Source organism: Pelodiscus sinensis, chromosome 19 (genome assembly GCF_052426305.1).
Source record: "Pelodiscus sinensis isolate ZL-2025 chromosome 19, ASM5242630v1, whole genome shotgun sequence".
NCBI lineage: Eukaryota > Metazoa > Chordata > Testudines > Trionychidae > Pelodiscus > Pelodiscus sinensis.
Window position 1 is genome coordinate 23,815,492 of NC_143070.1, and position 18,527 is coordinate 23,834,018.

General features: G+C 52.1%; 1 protein-coding gene across 3 annotated transcripts; it reads right to left on the bottom strand.

Annotated features, from left to right (window-relative positions):
• Positions 1-591: 591 nt before the first annotated feature.
• Positions 592-17,710, bottom strand: LOC142821491 (zinc finger protein RFP-like). 3 transcript variants are annotated; one of them, XM_089770962.1, is made up of 10 exons: positions 17,246-17,710; positions 16,502-16,857; positions 15,046-15,141; positions 14,243-14,473; positions 13,912-13,934; positions 13,124-13,239; positions 12,514-12,573; positions 10,402-10,602; positions 7,659-7,772; positions 592-2,919 (listed from the first exon to the last, which is right to left on the bottom strand). In XM_089770962.1, the coding sequence occupies exons 2-10, from the start codon at positions 16,685-16,687 to the stop codon at positions 2,864-2,866; spliced, it is 1,083 nt and encodes a 360-aa protein (XP_089627088.1). In that variant the 5' UTR covers positions 16,688-16,857; positions 17,246-17,710; the 3' UTR covers positions 592-2,863. The 3 variants fall into 3 exon arrangements, with proteins under 3 accessions (XP_089627088.1, XP_075768661.2, XP_089627089.1); XM_075912546.2 differs by lacking the exon at positions 592-2,919 and adding an exon at positions 5,385-7,065 and having other exon boundaries at positions 17,246-17,706; XM_089770963.1 differs by lacking the exon at positions 592-2,919 and adding an exon at positions 6,829-7,027 and having other exon boundaries at positions 17,246-17,709.
• Between the last annotated feature and the right edge of the window lie 817 nt (positions 17,711-18,527).

The window sequence follows — 18,527 nt, forward strand, 5'->3', positions numbered from 1 at the left end:
TCACCTCTTGTTCTCATGGAAGCCACTAACCTGAGCTGCCAGCTCCTCATTTCCTCACCAGCCCCTTGAGATTTGTAGCTCAAGGCTGGAGCTGCTGTGGAAGGAGGTGAAGCTACAGAAGCTGACGGGACAATCAGCGGGCAGAGGGTTATTTTTTCTCCTCCCTGGGCTGATGTGGCTAGAACTGAGGAGAAGAAAATCCTCTTCCCTTCTCCTCAGAAGATGGAAATTGCAGTTGGTTCCCTCTTTGGTTCTCCTAAAGCTGGACCCCAGGACTAGACTTTTTCTTTCTAAAACCCTGTTGAAAGCTGAGAGTGAATTGCCTGTAGACTGAGAATGTGACTTAAAAAAGGGCATCACCCAGCATAGGGCTTGAACCCATGACCTTGAGATTAAGAGTCTCATGATCTACCAACTGAGCTAGCCAGGCTAGCTGCCAAAAAGCCTTCTCACACCCCATTACAGGGTATCAGGAGCCAAGTGTTCGCCACTGCCTGACAAGTCTTTTTTTTTTTTTTTTTTTTTGGCCCCCGGTGACCAAGAGTCTTGTTGCCAGCCTGGAGAAGACAGATGAATGAGGCCAGGAACCTATTGGAGAATCTTGTGAAATATTTGTACAAGTTTAAATCCATCAGAAAATGGATTTATAGGTGTTTCTGTGGCGTAGTGGTTCTCACATTTGCCTAACACACAAAGGCTATGTGTACACTGGAGGGCTCTTGCTCAAGAATGGCTGTTCTTGCGCAAGAATCCTCAGAGCATCCATACCGCCCACCCACTCTAGCACAAGAAGATTTACAGTACGGCATCAGAAGACAAGGATTCTTGTGCAACAGCTATGCTCTTTTCTGACAAGTGTAAGCCCTTCTAGTTCCTGTGCTTTGACTTCCTTTTCCATAGGCTCCCCAGAGAGAATTTTGTGCCTCCTGATGGGTGTCTGACGCACCCGGAGCTCAGTCTCTGGCTTGGATGGGCCCTGGAACTTACAATCTGGCTGGAGCTTGCTGCTTCCCCTGATGTTCTCATGTGTGGTTCCAGCAGCTGCAAGACTCCAACTCTTGCCCCCATGGCACTAACAGGTGCCCACCTCTAAGCGCTCATTTAAATTGGTCTTTATGGTCCCTTTCAGTGCATTTTTCTCCTCAGCAGCACACAAGAGAGAAGCTGTTGCCAGCGGCCCTGCAAAGCAAGACGAGCTTTTCCTGCCTTCCTCAGACTGACTCGCTACTTGGCCCCATTACTGCCTCCCTTCCTGGCCTGACCATGTGGTAGAAAGGGGCTGCGGCTGCTGCTGACAGGGAAGAAGCCGTGAAGGAAGGTGCTGGCAGCAAGAGATTCCGGCTGCCTCTTTGCCCTGGGTTTCAGTGCGCCATGCCGTTCGCCAGCCACCTTGACCAAACCTCAAAGCATCTGGACTAGCCAGCCCACATCACAGTGAGTCACTAGTGGCCCTGCCAGGGAAGAGTCCTTAGCAGCTGCAGAGACATCCCTGCAGCTGCCTGAGATGCCCCCCTCAAAGGGCCACTTACAAGCTAGGTTTCTGTAGGCTGCTGAGCACAGTTGGTTAGAGCGTGGTGCTAATAACACAAAGGTTGTGGTTTCAAGCCCCATACTAGCCACAGCGCTGTTTGGTTTGGTGACTTGCCCTTGTTTAGCTGCCTGCTATGGACAGGGAAGCAGAAACAAGAGAAGGCTGAGAGCTTTGCAGGTAGGCCAGAGAACTGGTGGGGGGATGCTCCAGCCTGCACCGACTCAGTGGCTAAAAGGGCCTTGGCCTGGCCTGCTTTCTCCAATAGCAGGGAAACTCTTCTCTTCCCTCCATTGTTCCCAATGGAGTGACAATGTCCAAATTCCTGCTGCCACAGTGGCTATCCCAAGGCACCCTGCAGGGAGGAGGCACCCAAGCCAGAGAAAGGTTCAATATTTCCAGGTGGCCTGGAGCATGTACTAGGCACATAGTGCTACTGCCAACTGCTTGGTTGTCTGCTTCAGTGGCCTGGCAGCTGGCCCTCCCCAACCCAAACTCACTCCTGCTCCAGTTCCCTCTGAGCCTGCAGCTGCCCCTGCTCCTCTGGCTTCTCCCCCTGGAGCCATTCCATGGCTGCTGAGGCCCCCACCCATGAAGCAGTAGGGCCACCAGAGGCAGGCGCCAGTTCCAGCCCCATCTTTGAGCCCCACCTCTCCCTTCCTCACCTCTCCACCAGCCTCCTCCTCCCTCCCAGGTTCTTTACCCAGCCACTCCCCACTTCTACATTCCCCACATGAAAACCAGTTTGTTCTTTCAGCAGGGAAAAGTCAAGTTTGTTTTACCGGCAGGAGCAGGGGGAGGGGAAAGTGGGAAGGGAGAGCAGGGGAAAGGTTGGGGGGGAAGCACAGAGGGGAATGTAGAGGCCCCTTGTGGGGATGCCCAGGGGAGAGTCTCACAGGTGTCCTTGTCTGAAATTCTCCTCCAGAGCCTCTTGGAGGTACAAGCCCTCAATGGGCTCCTGGTGGCATCACGGGCACCGAGTTCTTCAGTGGCCCCAACCCAGGTAGGGCAGCTGCTGCATAGAAGAAAGTGGCTCAGGGAGGGAATACATGAATGACCCTGTGGAGGTTGGTGAGTTTTGGCTTGTTCGCACCAGCCCAGGCAGTGGACTGTTTCCCGGCCTCTAGGGCTCTGAATTGGGACCCGGTGGAGAAAGAGGGCCTGGGTCCTGCTACCTCCAACCCAGGGGCTAGCCATTGCTAGCCTACTCTAAGAGTTCCCTGTCATTGGTCTTGAGCTGAGAAGGCTGTGCACTGGTGAACTAGAGACACTTACCTGTGGACTTGAGCCAAGAAGGCTGTGCACTTGCTAAGTAAAGACATATCTTGCAGGACCTTAGCCTGGAAGGCTGTGTTTCTGTTGATCCAAACCCCTCACTGGGGAACCCCAGCCTGGAGAAGGTGAGGCTTGTGTTAATCTAGGACTCTACTCATAGACCTCAGCCGAGTTGGTGATGCTTCTGTTAATTAAGGGGCTGGGTTAAAGTATGGCTACCTGTACACCGGCATGATTTTCCAAAAATGCTTGTAACGGAAAAGTTTTCCTTTAAAAGCATTTTCAGAACAGAGCGTCTCGATTGGCACGGATGCTTTTCCACAAAAGCACTTTTTGCGGAAAAGCATCTGTGGCCAATCTAGATGCGCTTTTCCGCAAAAAAGCTCCGATTGCCATTTTGGCAATCGGGGCTTTTTTGCGGAAAACAAATCTCAGCTGTCTACACTGGCCCTTTTGCACAAAAGGGACTTTTGCCCGAATGGGAATAGCATAGTATTTCCGCAAAAAGCACTGATTTCTTACAGTAGGAAGTCAGTGCTTTTGCGGAAATTCAAGTGGCCAATGTAGACAGCTGGCAAGTTTTTCCGGAAAAGCGGCTGATTTTCCGGAAAAACTGGACAGTCTAGACACAGCCTAGGACTAGATTAGACTGGGAGGAAAGTGCAGGGGTTGGGATGAAGGGGACACTGCAGAAGTTAGGGGCACAATGCAGGGTTGGTGGCAAAGGGTGCACAGGATGAGGGTGCAGGAGATGGGGAGCTCATGGATGCAGGAACAGTAGAGCAAGGCTGGGTGGGAATGAGACTGGGTGCCAAGCTAGTACATTTTCAGGGTCCATGTGTGCAGGGTCACGCACCTTGCTAATTATCCTTTGGTTTAGTATATTTCTTCCATAATTTAAATTGCACGTGTGTGTGTGTAAAACTCTCAATAACTCATGGGTGCCATGTAGGCACACATCTGAAAAAGTGCACAGGATGTCACTCTGTGCACAAGAAAAAACTCACTCCACTCATGGATGGAAGATCTTAGGACTACTGGCTGAAGGCTCTAGCTGGGACTGTGATCTTAAAGATGGAGGGGACTGACATGGAGGCCTCTGAAAGGCTACATCAAGGAGAAAAGACTGCCACAAGCTCTTGCTGCCCCAGCACACGTGTTACTGTGAAGGGGGAGGAAGGAGACACACCTCTCCCTGCCATGGTAACTCTGGGGCTGGGGACATGGGATAGCCAACTGTCCTCTGGCCACAGCAGGACTGGGCTGGGGTTGAGACCAGTGGGTAGAGGTATTTCTCCCCACCAAAGCCCTATCAGCTCACATGGCATTTAACAGGCTGAGGCACAGCCACCTGGCCACATAGCTTACAGGGAACTCAGGTTCTAGGTTTCTTCCCCCTGTAGGTTCTCCAATGGCTAACAAGAGTTGAGCTCTGACTGAAGCTTTCCCCACAGTCAGAGCAGCTGAATAGTTCTCTCTCCTCTGTAGGTTGTCTTATATTTAACACACACATGGACAAGGGGGATCCAGTAGATACAGTGTACTTAGATTTCCAAAAAGCCTTTAACAAGGTCCATCACAAAAGACTCTTGTGCAAATTAGGTTATCATGGGATAACCAGGAAGATCCTTCCATGGATTGAGAACTGGTTGAAAGGGTAGGAATAAACGGTAAATTTTCATAATGGAGAAGTGTAACCAGTGGTGTTACCCCAGAGTCAGTCCTAGGACCAATCCTATTCAACTTAATAACTGATTTAGAGAAAGGGGTGAGCAGTGAGGTAGTCAAGTTTGCGGACGTTACTAAACTGTTCAAGATAGTCAAAACCAAAGCAGGCTATGAAGAACTTCAAAAAAAGATCTCACCAAACTGAGTGACTGGACAACAAAATGCCAAATGAAATTTAATGTGGATAAGTATAAAGTTATGCACATTGGAGAAAATAAACCTAACTATACATACAATATGATGGGAGCTAATTTAGCTACAACTAATCGGGAAAGAGATCTTGGCGTTATTGTGGATAGTTCTCTGAAAACGTCTACAGTGTGCAGCAGCAGTCAAAAAAACAAATAGGATGTTAGGAATTATTTAAAAAGGGACAGAAATTAAGATGAAGAATATCTTATTGCCCATATATAAATCTATAGCACACACACATCTTGACTACTGTGTACAGATGTGGTCTCCTCACCTCAAAAAACATATTTTGGCATTAAAATAGTTCAGAAAAGAGCAACTAAAATGATTAAGGGTTTGGAATGGGTGCCATATGAGGTGAGGCTAAAGAGACAGACTTTTCAGTTCAGAAAGAAGGGACTAAGGGGGATATGATAGAGGTATGTATATAAAATCATGAGTGGTGGGGAGAGGGTAAATAAAGAAAAACTATTTACTTGTTCCCATAATATAAGAACTAGAGTACACCAAATGAAATTAATGGGTAGCAGGTTTAAAACTAATAATAGAAAGTTCTTCTTCACACAGCACACAGTCAACCTGTGGAACTCCTTGCCAGAGGAGGCTGTGAAGGCTAGGACTGTAACAGAGGTTAAAAAAGAGCTGCATAAAATCATGGAGATTAGGTCCATAAAAGGATATTAGCGAGGGGGTAAGGAATGGTGCCCCTCGCCTCTGTTTGTCAAAGGCTGGAGAAGGATGGCAGGAGACAAATTGCTTGATCATCATCTTCGGTCCACTGCCTCTGGGGCACCTGGTACTGGCCACTGTTGGAAGACAGGATACTAGGCTAGATGAACCATTGGTCTGACCCAGTATGGCCATTCTTATGTTAAAGTCTGACCTGTATTTGAAGCCTTGTCTGCAATCAGAGCTATTATGAGGCGACTCTCTTGTATGTTTTATCTGATGGTTAGTAAGGCAGGAGCACTGACTATAGCTTTCCCTGCAGTCAGAGCAGGTGAAGGGTAGCTCTCATATGTGGGTTCTCCTATGTCTAACAAGGTGTGCGCTTCTACTGAAGCTTTTCCCACAGTCAGAGCAGGTAAAGGGTTTCTCTCCTGTGTGGGTTGTTCTATGTCTAACAAGCTGTGACTTCTGACTGAAGCATCTCCCGCAGTCAAAGCAACTAAAAGGTTTCTCTCCTGTGTGAGTTCTCCTATGGAGAACAAGGTCTGATCTCCCGATAAAGCCTTTCCCACAGTCAGAGCAATTGAAAGGTTTATCTCCTGTGTGTCTCCTCCTATGTGTAACAAGGTTTGACCTCTTCCTGAAGCTTTTCCCACAATCAGAGCAATTGAAAGGTTTCTCCCCTGTGTGGGTCCTCCTATGGATAACAAGCTCTGAACTTGTACTAAAACTTTTCTCGCAGTCAGAGCAATTAAAAGGTCTCTCTCCTGTGTGGGTTCTCCTATGTCTAACAAGGTGTGACTTCTCATTGAAGCTTTTCCCACAGTCAAAGCAATTGAAAGGTTTCTCTCCTGTGTGGGTCCTTCTATGGGTAACAAGGTGTTCACTTCTACTGAAGCTTTTCCCACACTCACAGCAATTGAAAGGTTTGTCTCCTGTGTGGGTCCTCCTATGGGTAACAAGGTGTTCGCTTCTACTAAAGCTTTTCCCACACTCAGAGCAATTGAAAGGTTTATCTCCCGAGTGGGTCTTCCTATGGTTAACAAGATGTGAATTCTGACGGAAGCTTTTCCCACAGTCAGAGCAGTTGAAGGGTTTCTCCCCTGTATGGGCTCTCCTATGTGTAACAAGATGTGAGCTCCTCAAAAAGCTTTTCCCACAGTCAGAGCAATTGAAAGGTTTGTCTCCTGTGTGGGTCCTCCTATGTCTTACAAGGTGATCGCTTCTACTGAAGCTTTTCCCACAGTCAGAGCAGTTATGGGGTGTCTCTCTTATATGTAGTATCTGATGGTTCGTAAAGTGCAAGTGCTGACTGAAGCTTTTCCCCGAGTCAGAGCACTTGAAGGGCTTCTCTCCTGTGTGGGCTCTCTGATGTTCAATAGGAGTTTCAGAGTCACTACAAGTGCAGGGTGACTGTTGATGGGGGATTTTCTGTTGAACGGTTTCTGTGTTTCTTTTCTCCCCTCTGCTCCTGTGACTGGATTTATCCTGTCCCCCTCCTGGATGGTTTCCATGCTGCCTTTCTGGGCTATGCTGACTCTCACAAGTCTCTCCCTGCTCACGTATCTGGGAAACATGCCCTTCAGGTCTTCCCAGTAACATCCCACATGGAGACACTTGCTCCGATTCCTCCTGCTGCACAATATCATGGTTCTCAGTCAGCATCCCATCACCTGTTGGGATAGAGCAGTGGTCCCCAACCTTTGAAGGTTGTCGGGCGCCAGGGGGCGTGGCCGTTCGCCTGCCGGGCACCAGGGGGCGGGGACACTTGCGCGCCCGGGGGCGGGGCCCCCCCATAGCCGCGTGCCCGGGGCCCCCTCCTAGGGCTGCGCGCCCAGGACCGGCACTCCCCCCCCCTCCCCGCTCACCGTGCGCCATGTGCCCGGGGCCAGGCCAGCCCCGAGCACCTGGCGGGCGCATGCAAATGCCCCTGCGGGCGCCATGGCACCCGCGGGCACCGTGTTGGGGACCACAGGGATAAAGAAATAATCCAGACAGGAGTTATTCTCTATGATGAGCTGAAAGAAAACTCTGAAAGAGGAATAGAAAAGGGGACACACGCTCAAATAATGATTGAATTATCATGAGCTGAGTTCACCCTCCTTCTTCACAACTCTTCCACAGAAGAGAAAACCCAGCCTTTCCTCATCCACCATGCTCTGGCTCAAGTTGAAGACAGGCTAAAGAATCAGACAGACTTCATGAAAACACACAAGTAACACCTGCTATAAGTTGGTTTCTGAGGCATTTTTAACTGATTGCTCACCTGTGTGGATGCCACTGATGATCTCTCCTTCCTCTCGGCTCTGGTCATCTGGGACCTGCAACTTCTCCTCTCGCTCCACCCAGGTGATCACATGAACTTCAGAGACTGGAAATCCTGTTTGGAAAGTAATTAAATAAGTGCTGATCTTGTTCATTAAGGTCTCTGCCATTACTGCTTCCAGAGTCAGGATCTGAGTCACCCATCCAGAGAGGCTCCTTTCCAAGAGCCCAGAACACACACACACCTGCAGTAAAGGTCCACCCCCCCCCCCCCCCCCCCACCTTGAGAATGGCCCAGCTCTTTCCCCAGGAGAGCTGAGCACTCTGATGCACTCTCTAGGGTACAACTCAGTCCCCCTCAAAGCCCATTCCATCCCCCTCATCCCCAGTATCTCAGGGCAGGACAGGGACACACTGCTCAGAAGGGGAGCCCTAGGGAGGGCTGGCAGGTCTGACACCAAGGTCCCCAGACAGGGCTCAGACTGTAGCAGCCACATGCCAGGTCACTAGGACTTGGAGAGGAAGGACCCAGCAGAGCTCTAGTTCCCCAAGGCTCTGTCCACAAAGCTCCTGGCTGGTAAGCTGGGCTCCCCCTGCTCTTTGGCTCAGATGTTCTACTTGGGCTAGAAGGAGGCAGAAGAAGGTGTCTGAGCAGCTAAATGAATCCTTGGCAGGCTTCTTCAGGGCCCTGCCTATGCTCCTGATTCCTGATCCCAACTTCCTGTGTCTGGGTGGGCTCTGCTAGCTGCCCACAACAGCTGCCATTCCTGCAGCTGCCCAGGGTGGCATGAGGCTTCTCAAGCGACCAGCCAGGGTGAAGCTGGGCCGTGTTGCTTCTCTGATGCTTGTGGCTGTAACTCAGCTCCCCGTCTGTAGCCTCGGTTCTACTCTGACAGCAGCAGCCTTTGTGTAGTTTCCCAGTCTGGTGAGCCTGGCCTTTGATTTGGGGCCGCTCCAGGGAGGCACAGAATCGACCACATTTGCACCTTGTGAGCGCTTTCCCCTCAGCTTTGCCTCCACCCCTTCTTGGGCCTGCATTTAGTGTTCAGAAGAGCCACCTGTGATGTGACCATGGAGATCATTGTGCTACCACTGTTACACAATCGCAAGAAACCTTGTGCGAATGTGCTGTGTGCCGAGTCAATGGGAAAATTCTGATCTGATTACTAGGATTATCTTGTTTATGTCCATTATTTTTGAACTAAAACAAGCCAGGCTTTGGCAGAATGGTGGAGCACTGCTATCAACTAACCAAGAAATCACATTCCTGAGCAGGAGGAGGGCAATCAACTCACCGCTCTCTGCAGGAACTGCAAACACACAGTCCTAACAGATAGCTCACTGACCCTTGTGCACAAGAGCGGGATGAGGGGATAATGGATATGGATGTTTTGTTCAAACAAAGAGGCAGAAGGCCAAGTGGGGTAGCAACACATGGAACGCAACATGTATTTTATTTTGGTCAATATGAGAGGAGAAGTCACAGGAAGGGCATGTTGATACTGGCTGAGGGGCAGTGTTCTAGCTGCTGACTGAGCTGGTACCACTATTGGGTTGGGACAAGTCTCACTATACCTGTGTCTGAGGAGCTGGGACACTAGCACCCTGCTCCTTTCACAATAAACCTGGCTGAGTGCCTTAGCCTCTGAATGGAGCCTGGGTCTTTCTTAGCAGCAACCCTATGCCGTGCTGCATGGATAAGCTGCATGCCCTGCCAGTGCCGCTGGCATCAAGGCTCCAGAAAGATCCGCCCTGAACAGCCGTATCAACTCTCTGTGGCACTAGCAGCAATTCATATGGCACTGCAGTCACTGTGGGAAGCAAAATTATCAATCACAGCAGCACCTGGGAACTCTGGTGTAAATCAGGACCCCACTGTGCTATTGCAGTGCTCATATGGAGCTAAGCATCACCCCTCTTTAGTGTAGGTATCCTTCCCAGCCCTGAGAAACAGGGACACACTATAAAAGCTAGTAAAGAGAGAGGTGACTGCACACAGAGAGTCTAAGGGACTGGATCAAGGTCACACAGGGGGACTGTGACAGGCAGAGGACTGAACACAGGTCTCCTGAGCATGAAGCCAGACATTCACACAGGAAGAAAAAGTTCCTACCCGCAGATATAAAAAGACAAGACAGGTGACATGATTTATCTCCACTGCACAGAGAGGCAAGTGAGCCCCAGAGAGAAGGAAGCTGAACTTTTGAAAGGAGACCCAACCTGTGCCTGAAATGCAAGGGGAGCTCTGCTCATGTTTGTCTACTACAGAGCTACCTCGGACAAAATACTCACAAAAGCGTGAACTGCCTTATCCACCCTCCCTCAGCCCCAGCATCCAGCCCCTCTCACTGACAAGTACCAGCATGTCACAGATTAGCTACAGGCAGGGAAGGACTCTGGGAACCGCGCCCACCTTCCAGTGGCTAAGCACACTGCCACATGGGGATCCTGCAGCCACTAACAGCAGCCAGACCCAGACCTCTGGTACCTGATGTTCCTGCCTGAGCCCTTCCACTCACACCTCTGGTCAAGGCACAAGATGGGCAAGATAGGGGGGAAGCGGAATGAGACCTGAACCTGGGAGGGGGCACGGAGGGGACAGTCTTTCACACAAGAGCCAGGATTATTATGGCAGATAGTCCTGACATTGGAGGCAGAGGCAATGAATAACCCTGAATCAAACCTAATCCAGATGCTCCAGAGCCCACCCAGCTGCTGTTACCCAAGGGGACAGGAATCCTTACTCAGCCAGTTCACAGCCTCATAATTCTCCTGCATCACACCCCTGTAGAGGGCTCTCTGGCCCGGATCCAGCAGAGCCCATTCCTCCTCAGAGAAATACACAGCCACGTCCTCGAAGCTCACCGGCTCCGCCACGGCCATTTCCTGTCCCTGGCTCTGCAGGTCAGGGGCTGAGCTGGAGTCAGACATGGGTGTTCTGCAGCCTGGTAGGGGGAAAAGAGAAATTGGAGACATTTCAGAAGGGGCTTTAATCCTTTCCACACCCCCATTCTGCCCAGACTCTGTCCGTGGTGACACACATGCTAGACTCTGTCATTGTGGGCAAAAGTTTTAGTCTAGATATTCCAGAAACAGCACACAGGAGTTAGATCCCAAATACACATTCATTTCTGTCTGTACCTGGCTTGAGTTACAACATTACTGCCTCTGCAACAACGGGATTTAGTTCTCAGCACCCAGTGTTTCCGATAACAAGCCACATATTCATCTGCCTGAACATTGACATAGGCTAAATGCAGGCTGTTGTATTTGAAACCCTTAGTCTTCATTCACAGATTTGCAGCACAAACTTTGCTCTCTCATCTCACAGAGACGTTACAAACCCTTTCCACAACGGAGTCAGTGAAGGTAACACCACCATTCAGATGCTTATTATTAAACACGTGTGCTGAGTGTTTTTAGGAAGAGATCTTAAAATTCATGGATTCATGGGATCAGAAAATATCCTTAGTCACGCAGTCTGACCCCTCTGTGGCACAAGCCATTACACTCCATCCAGTTACCCAGGCACAAAGCTGTTTCCCCACAGTGTACTTTCAAGAAAGTCCCCCAGTGATTTGAAGATATTAAGAGATGGGAGAATCCACCAGTTTTGTTCATTTGTTTCAGTAGCTAATCTGCTTCCCTATCAAACATTTGTGCCTTTTTTCTAGCCTAAAATAGTCTGGCTTGAGCTTTCACTTATTGGCTGTCACTGAGCCATATCCACTTGATGGGGTGAGCAATACATTTTGATGGGGGGGCCAAATGGAAAGTGGCTGAGAGCTGCACTCTTCCATGACATTAATGCACAAAATGCAGGGTCTGGGATGGACGTTAGGAGAAGAAGGGAGCTTGGGGTAAGGGTTTGGGATGCAGAACCTACAGAGGGGTCTAGAAGGGAGTTTGGGTGAAGGAGGCAGGCTGTGATAAAGGACACTGGATTAGCCAACTACTCATTAGATACTTAAGTAACTTTAATTTAGAGAAGTGACTGGGTGGACAAATAAGGCGCTGTGGGTGTCTGACCACTGAGAGCTCCTGCAAACATAGCTGCAGGACAACGACAGGGTTTGGGCATGGTGAGTGCGGGGCAGGAGTGGGGAGCAGATATTAGGTTGGGAAGGGAGAGGTTGGGGTGACAGAGGCAAGCTCTGGACAGGAGATTTATCTGAGTGACACCTGGCCAGAGGCCAAGTACCTCAGGAAGGCAGGCTGCAGGGCCATGTGGGTGTGTGAATAATTATGACCCAGAGGGAAGGGGGCACGGTGCTTTGTTTCTGGCCAGAAACTGGCCAATGAGATTGTCCTGGGGGTGGAAGCAGCACCTGAAGCCTTCCCCCCTCCTCTCCAGGCTCACAGTTGCTTTCTGAGTGACTTGCAGATGGGGAGTGGCATCTGTGGGCTGGATCCAATGGCTTGGTGGGGTGGATCCGACCTATGGGCTGTATTTTGCCCAGGCCTGCACTAGACGTAACAGCCCTTAGGGATCCAGTAGTTTCTTGCTTTGAACGAACTGATATAGTAGAAGCCAGGCAGCGCTCAGCCTATTTATTGTTTGAAACCAACCCCATATTGAAACTGACTGAGCAGTGAAATTTGAACTTGAAGGTGCCGTGCATTGTGTGCTTTAACTTCACCCCTTTAGCATCACACCCCGTAGACCAGTGTTTCTCCAAGTGCCCACAGGTCCCCATGCAGTGCCCCGGGTCTCCTCGCTGATCAGTGGGTAAGATTTAGGGATGAGTGGCTGAGATTTAGGGCTGTGCTCGCTATGGTCACTGGGTCTGATTGGTAACTTCAATGACAATCCCATGAATTCTCATAATTTAAAGACTCTCCACCTGCAAACTTACCCTGTCTGAAAGCTCCCAGGGATTTTCCTCTTGCTCTCTCCAGCGCAGAGGGCAGAGTGTCTGGTGGGGGAAGGGATAAGAGAGGAGAGATTCCAGGCTCTCCTATTTATAACAATGTCCCCACTCTGAACTCTGCATTTCAATTGTATCAGAGACCAGAGACACACTCAGGAACTGAGTATGAAAGAGTCTAAACTTTCATTCCTTCTCTCACTCGGGCACCTCCCAGCAATGGAACCAACATCCCCGCAACCTGTCCCAGGAGAGAAGCTGTGAGTGAGATTTACTTTTCCCTCCTCACCCCCTCCCACTTGGCTTCTCATTCACTTACTGCCTCTTATCATAACCTGGAGTTGTGGTGGCAGAACACGTGGTCATCACAGTAACTTTAGCCATTTTGATCTCTGACTGGGAGGTTCAGAGTTTGCAAACCCCTGGATTTATCTGCAAGCACTTGGGTCTGTTCGCTCAGTGTCTCTAAGGAGAGCAGTGTGATGGGGCCGTCATTCTCCACGTGGGAACTGAGGCAGGGGAAGGTTGGCTTCATAGGCCAGATTCAATAGTCTCAGATACTTGAACCACTTTCCCCTCATCCATCCCTTCCAGGTACCTTTGAACTCCCTCAGAGTCTCCGACAGAGCAATCGTTTTCTGGGAGAAACCTCTGACTTGTTCTTCCAGTTCAGGGGAAATCTCCTCTGGCAACTGGAACTGCCCCGTCTCACATCTGGACAGAAACAATTCCATGTGATTGTATTTCATTTACTGCTGATAAGTTCCGGCTAGTGAGTCTCAGCTCTAACAGACCTGGAGTTAGAATTCCTCCAATTTTCCCAGCAACACAGTCCATGGCCATGCAACCTTCCCCTGAAAGGTCCCATTGCTGTTCTTCACTTCTGTCCTGGGGAGACTGACTGTGGGACAAAAGGGGAATTGAGTCTCCATGGCCAACTCACTCCTTGGCCTCTAGGCGCTGAGGGACAGGAGTTTCCCAGGTGAAGGGCTGAAGGAATCTGTCCAGTAGGGACTAGACTGAGACACCAGCTCCTCTCTCCCCAGCTCCTTCCACACAGGTCCCCAAACAGCCCTCAGGTGGGACAGATTCTTGGTCCTTGCTGCCCTGGGCTGAATGTGCCCAGTGCCCAGCAGTGACAGGCCCATGTTCCACCCCACAGCCCACAGGGAGGTGGCAGCTCCAGGAAGCACTTGAGGTTAGACTGTGCCCTGAATGGGGAATTCCAGAGTCTGCTGTGCGAGGATGAGACCCTCAGAATTAAATGAGCCAGAGATATTTGTATCTAACATCTGGCTTTTAGAGCCCTGTGGAGATGTGGTGCTAACATCAGCTCCAAGCTCTTTTCCTGAGCTGTGTAGCGGGAGGGGAGCAAGAGCCACATACCTACTCAGGGTGCTTCTGACGTCCTAGAAAAAAGACAGAGAAAAGACTCTCAGCCCCATTGGACACACACAGGGGACCTCAGGGAAGAGATTTTGCAAACATGGGAAGAGAGCCCCTGCCCTGACTCCAGGAACATGGATCCCCTGAGTGAATGGGGCTTTACAATCTCTTATAGCTCTGTGCCTGTAACTCAACAAAGCACAAGAGTCATTCACATGGCAGCAATGCACATGGAGTTACACCCAGATCTGACAGCTGGACCTTAGCACTTGTGATTCAGGAGCCTCCCTTCCCTGTGTGGGGAGCTGAGACGTTTCTCCCTCGGTCTCACCTGCAGGAATATATTCACTGGCTTCTGACACTTCCCTTCCAGCTCACTGATCCGCTCGCTGATACGGGAAATCTGCACAGAGAGTTTCCCGACAGTGTCAGTCTGGAACCTCCCAATCTCCTCATCCAGCTTCTTCAGCTGGGCCAGCAGGAGTCGCTCTTGTTCCTCCAGGAACTGCCGCAGCTGCTGAAACTCGGCCACAATCATCTGCCTCTCGGCTTGGGTCCATTTCTGTATGGAAACAGGGAAAGGGTTGGTCAAGGGCATGAATGGAGCCCAGGGCCCTTTCATGGAGAGCTGAGTGTGAAGCAGGGAGAATTTCTTGGAAAACCCTAAAATGTGTGACATTTGACTCTACTTTGTGGTTACTAGGCAGAGGTGGCTTTCCCAGCATCTCCTTTGGGCCCCATGTCCCTCTGAAAGATGTCATGGGCAGCATCTTTTGATATTCATGGGCTCTGGAAATTCAGACCCTGAGCAGCACGAGGCAGGACTCAGCACCAGCCTGACAGAGATATCCAGGAAGGAAAAAGGAGAAACATGTTAATACACCAAGTGAGCAGACAACCCTTTAGGGGGACACTCAGCTCCTTTGAGGAGGATTTCTGGGAAAACTACAAAGGCTGGACATTAACTCATGCGCTGACATGGAAGCTCAGGGCCTGTCTACACATGGATCTCACCATGCAATCCACAATCCAGGAGAAACACCAACAAGCCCAATGTCACCAAGGCCACACGAGTCTGCCTCCTAACAGCCCTCCCACTGCCAGTCCCTGCTGTTTCAAACGACAGGCACCTACCAGATACTCCTGGCGTGTCCCTTCTGCTGTTGTTTTCCTTCCCAGCACCTTTTCTCTCTCTTCCCTCAGAGTCTTCAAATGGGCCTCCAATTTTTCCTGAAGAAACAGAGATAAGCACAGGGGCAAACCCCATCAGATGTTGGTAGCCCATTTGTCTGCCTTTAAGAGAGTCCCAGTTCTGTGGAGCTCTGCCCCTCTCCAGCAGGCACTCAGCCCTGGACATGGTTGTGTTCATAGAAAAAGACACAAGAAGAGACTGAGGATGCAGCAGGACACCTACAAGGGTGGGGGAAGGATCAGTGGTGGCACCTTTATAAAGAATGAAGCAGGTGGGGATTAGGGAGGTAAAAATGCTTAACAATACTAATCATGTAACTGATCACAATTTATCAGTGAGAGGAGTTTTTTAATCGGCTGACAGGTAGGGCTGGTAGCGGAAATGGGCGCTCCTGGGCCGGGGATCTCTCGTGAAGTCTGCCGGGGGTGGCCACAAGGACTGCTGGCTGATGGGAACTCCCAGCAGCTGCAGACTGACGTTAGCTGCCAGAGGGAAGCAGGCACTGCTGGGGCAGTGGGGAGTTTAACCAGTAACTGGCACCGATAAGCATTAGCTCTTCAGTTAACCAGTTTGCACTCTTGCTACAATCCAGTTGACTCCTAGTTGTGTCTGGCATGGACCTGCACTTCCTGAAGTTCTGCTATGGGTGGACTGAAGGCGCTCGGGGCCCCACACAGCATCCAGCCCAGCAACCTCATCTAGTGCCAGCGGCTGCATTGGAGTTTAACTCCTCATGGAGCTCCTCAGAAGTTCGGCATCCCTATTAGAAACCTTCACTTCCTGCTGGACCTAGGGCTTTATCAAGGCATCTTTCCCTCCTAAACGGCCACACTTCAGCTCTGTTCAGTGATGCTGAGGGGCAGGGAGCAGTGTCAGTCTAACAGGGTACGGGGCTAAACTCTATCCCTGACGTGCCTGGCGACTATGAGCGACTAGGTGCTGACCCACCTTCCCTTCCCACAATTTGTCTAACTGGACTGTGACCTGCTCAGAGAAGGGACTTTCCCTTGCTGGATGTTGTGCAGGTCTCAACTGCCATTGCAGGTCTATAAGACAAATGACAGATTGTTCCACCCATCAATAACAGCTTGCAACCTCCTCTTCTCCAGTCCCAAGGCAGCTCACTGATAGAGTGGCCTGTACCTCCTGTGATCTAAACCTTTCTGATTGTTAACACCTTCCCTTGTGCAAACACCCAGTGAGGGCTGGGTTTCAGGATTCACAGCCCCGGAGAAACCTTTCCCACATGGGGTATCTTGACGCAAGTTGCCACAAAGCCAGAGCATTTACTTTTTACAGCATGTCTTGTAGGCTTTACTGAGCTCTGTCACAACTGTGCCCAGTAACTGTTAGTGAAATAACGCTGTAATTAAAACACACTGGACAGGAACTCTGTACCTTGTACTCCGGGGCAGCTTCCTGTATGAGCACCACCGTGTGAGCCTGAGATCTGTCGGACACCACACAGATGGGAGTTTGATTCTCTTCACAGAACCACTTCAGAGCTTCCTGGTGCTCCCCGCACACCCCGTCCCATCTTGCTCTCTGTGCTGCCTGGAAACTCAGCGGCTTGGCTAGTTCCATCACATTTGCCAGCTGCCAGTTGGGCCCGAGAGGTCCCTGCTGCTCAGTGTCTCTGCCCTGAGGGCCGAGGGGGGCCTGGCAGAAATTGTTCCCACACTCCAGAGTGACAGGGGCTGTGAAATCCTCTGGGCAGACAGAGGGGCAGGTCCAGGGGCGTGAGGGCACCAGCACTGAGAATAAAAAAACGAAATCAAAATTAAAAAACAAAAAAGCCCCCAAAGCTTCGCTCACCCCTTCCCCCGCCAGATCCTCCCCTGGGCCCCTCAGCCACCTGCCCCAGCCAGACCCCCCCCCGTCTCTGCGCCCCTCAGAGCAGGGCCCCCCCCGCACACTCTGCAGCCCCCTCGCAGCCCCTCTGTGCGCCCCCGGCCCGCCCAGACACCCTGAGCCCGGCGGCAGAATCAGGAAGCCCGACAGAGGGACCGCGGGAGTGGGGGGGCGCCCCGATACCTAACGCCGCCTCCTCCCCCCAACCCCCTCACGCCGGGCCGCCCCCTCCGCGCTGAGCCAACCCAGCAGCGAGTAACGGCGCCAACGGCCCCTCGCAACGGCTCCCACCTCAGGGCGCGCGGCGCGTGACGTTACTGCAGCCGCCGCGGGGCGGGCGGGGCCTGAGCGGGGCGGGGAGTGACGGGCGAGGACGCACTAAAATCCGGCTGCGGGGTGTAGAATGCGGCGGCCGCGGTCAGACCGCGCATGCGCAGCGGGCTAGTGACTCCGAGCAGAGTCCAGCGCCCGGGGTTTAGCTCAGCCCGCGAGCTGCCCGGCCACGCCCCCAGCGCCGCGGGGCCCCACGTGGCTTCCGCCTGTGGGAGCCAGGCCGGGGCGAGATTCTACAGGCCCCGGGGCAGCCGCTCCCCGCGTGTCTGTGCCGAGAGCAGCTCCCCTGGGGCGGGCACCGGCTCTTAGGGGGGAGCCTCCCGCGGGACAGCGGAGCGGCCCCGAACCAGCTGCTGCGCTGGGGGCCCGGAAGGGGGGAGGGTCCAGAGCCCCGTGGTGTATTCCCAATTCCCCCCCAATCCAGCCCCCCTCTCCCGAGCCCCATGACCGCCCGCCCCGCAGTCTGATCCCCTGTAGCGGCCCCCGCCGCAGTGCAACCCCTGCCCCTCCCCCCGCCTCCTCCATCCCTGCGCCCACAGCACTCCCCGTGGCAGCCACTGGCCGCAGCAGGAGCCCAACGGACCCCGCCCCCCACTGTGACGTTATTGCTCCGCCCCTTGCTCTCGCTCCGATTGACAAGGGTTCCCCGGGCTGTCACGCCCCAGTGACGCAGAATCGCCCGCCTCCGTGGCCGCATCATCAGTGACGTACATTGCTCCGCCCCTTGCTCTCTAGTCCGGGTGAGGGGGATTCCCTGGCCCTGCTGGCCCGCCAGGAGTGACAGGGCTGCCCAGAGACGCCGAGGGCGGGGCCAGGAACTCGGAAGGGGGCGGGGCCGGGGATCCACCAACCAATGAGAGCGCGGTAGCCCAGTGACGCGCCTGCCCTTCCTCCGGCGCGAGACACGGACCCGCCTCTCGGGCCAGGGGGGCGGGAGCGCGCGGACTCGGCCGGGCTCGGGCCCCGGAACGTGTCACCTGAATGTTCCACCCAGGCCCAGGAGGAGCCGGGCTGCTTGAGACCTTCCTGTCCTCGAGGGGCCTCGGCTTGGCCTGTGGAGAGTCACAGCCACAGTTTGTGGTTTAATAATAAAGTTTTTCCTGTTTGAATCTCAGTGTCTGTCACTGAATAGTTATTGTCTGAGCCCAGTACTGCCTGCCCCTCCCCCTAGCATTTCCCACTGCTGTGAAAATTGAACATGGGAAAACTGCAACTGAGAGCATGTAACTAGATCCATATA

What these genes read in the sequence shown, in the direction of transcription:
- LOC142821491 (XM_075912546.2), bottom strand. Translation starts at nt 16,687, where the DNA reads ATGGAACTAGCCAAGCCGCTGAGTTTCCAGGCAGCACAGAGAGCAAGA. An exon ending in TGAGGCTGTGAACTGGCTGA is followed by an intron (nt 7,773 to 10,401) that starts GTAAGGATTCCT and finishes CTTTCCAAACAG; the next exon opens with GATTTCCAGTCTCTGAAGTT. An exon ending in CATCAGTGGCATCCACACAG is followed by an intron (nt 7,066 to 7,658) that starts GTGAGCAATCAG and finishes CTATCCCAACAG; the next exon opens with GTGATGGGATGCTGACTGAG.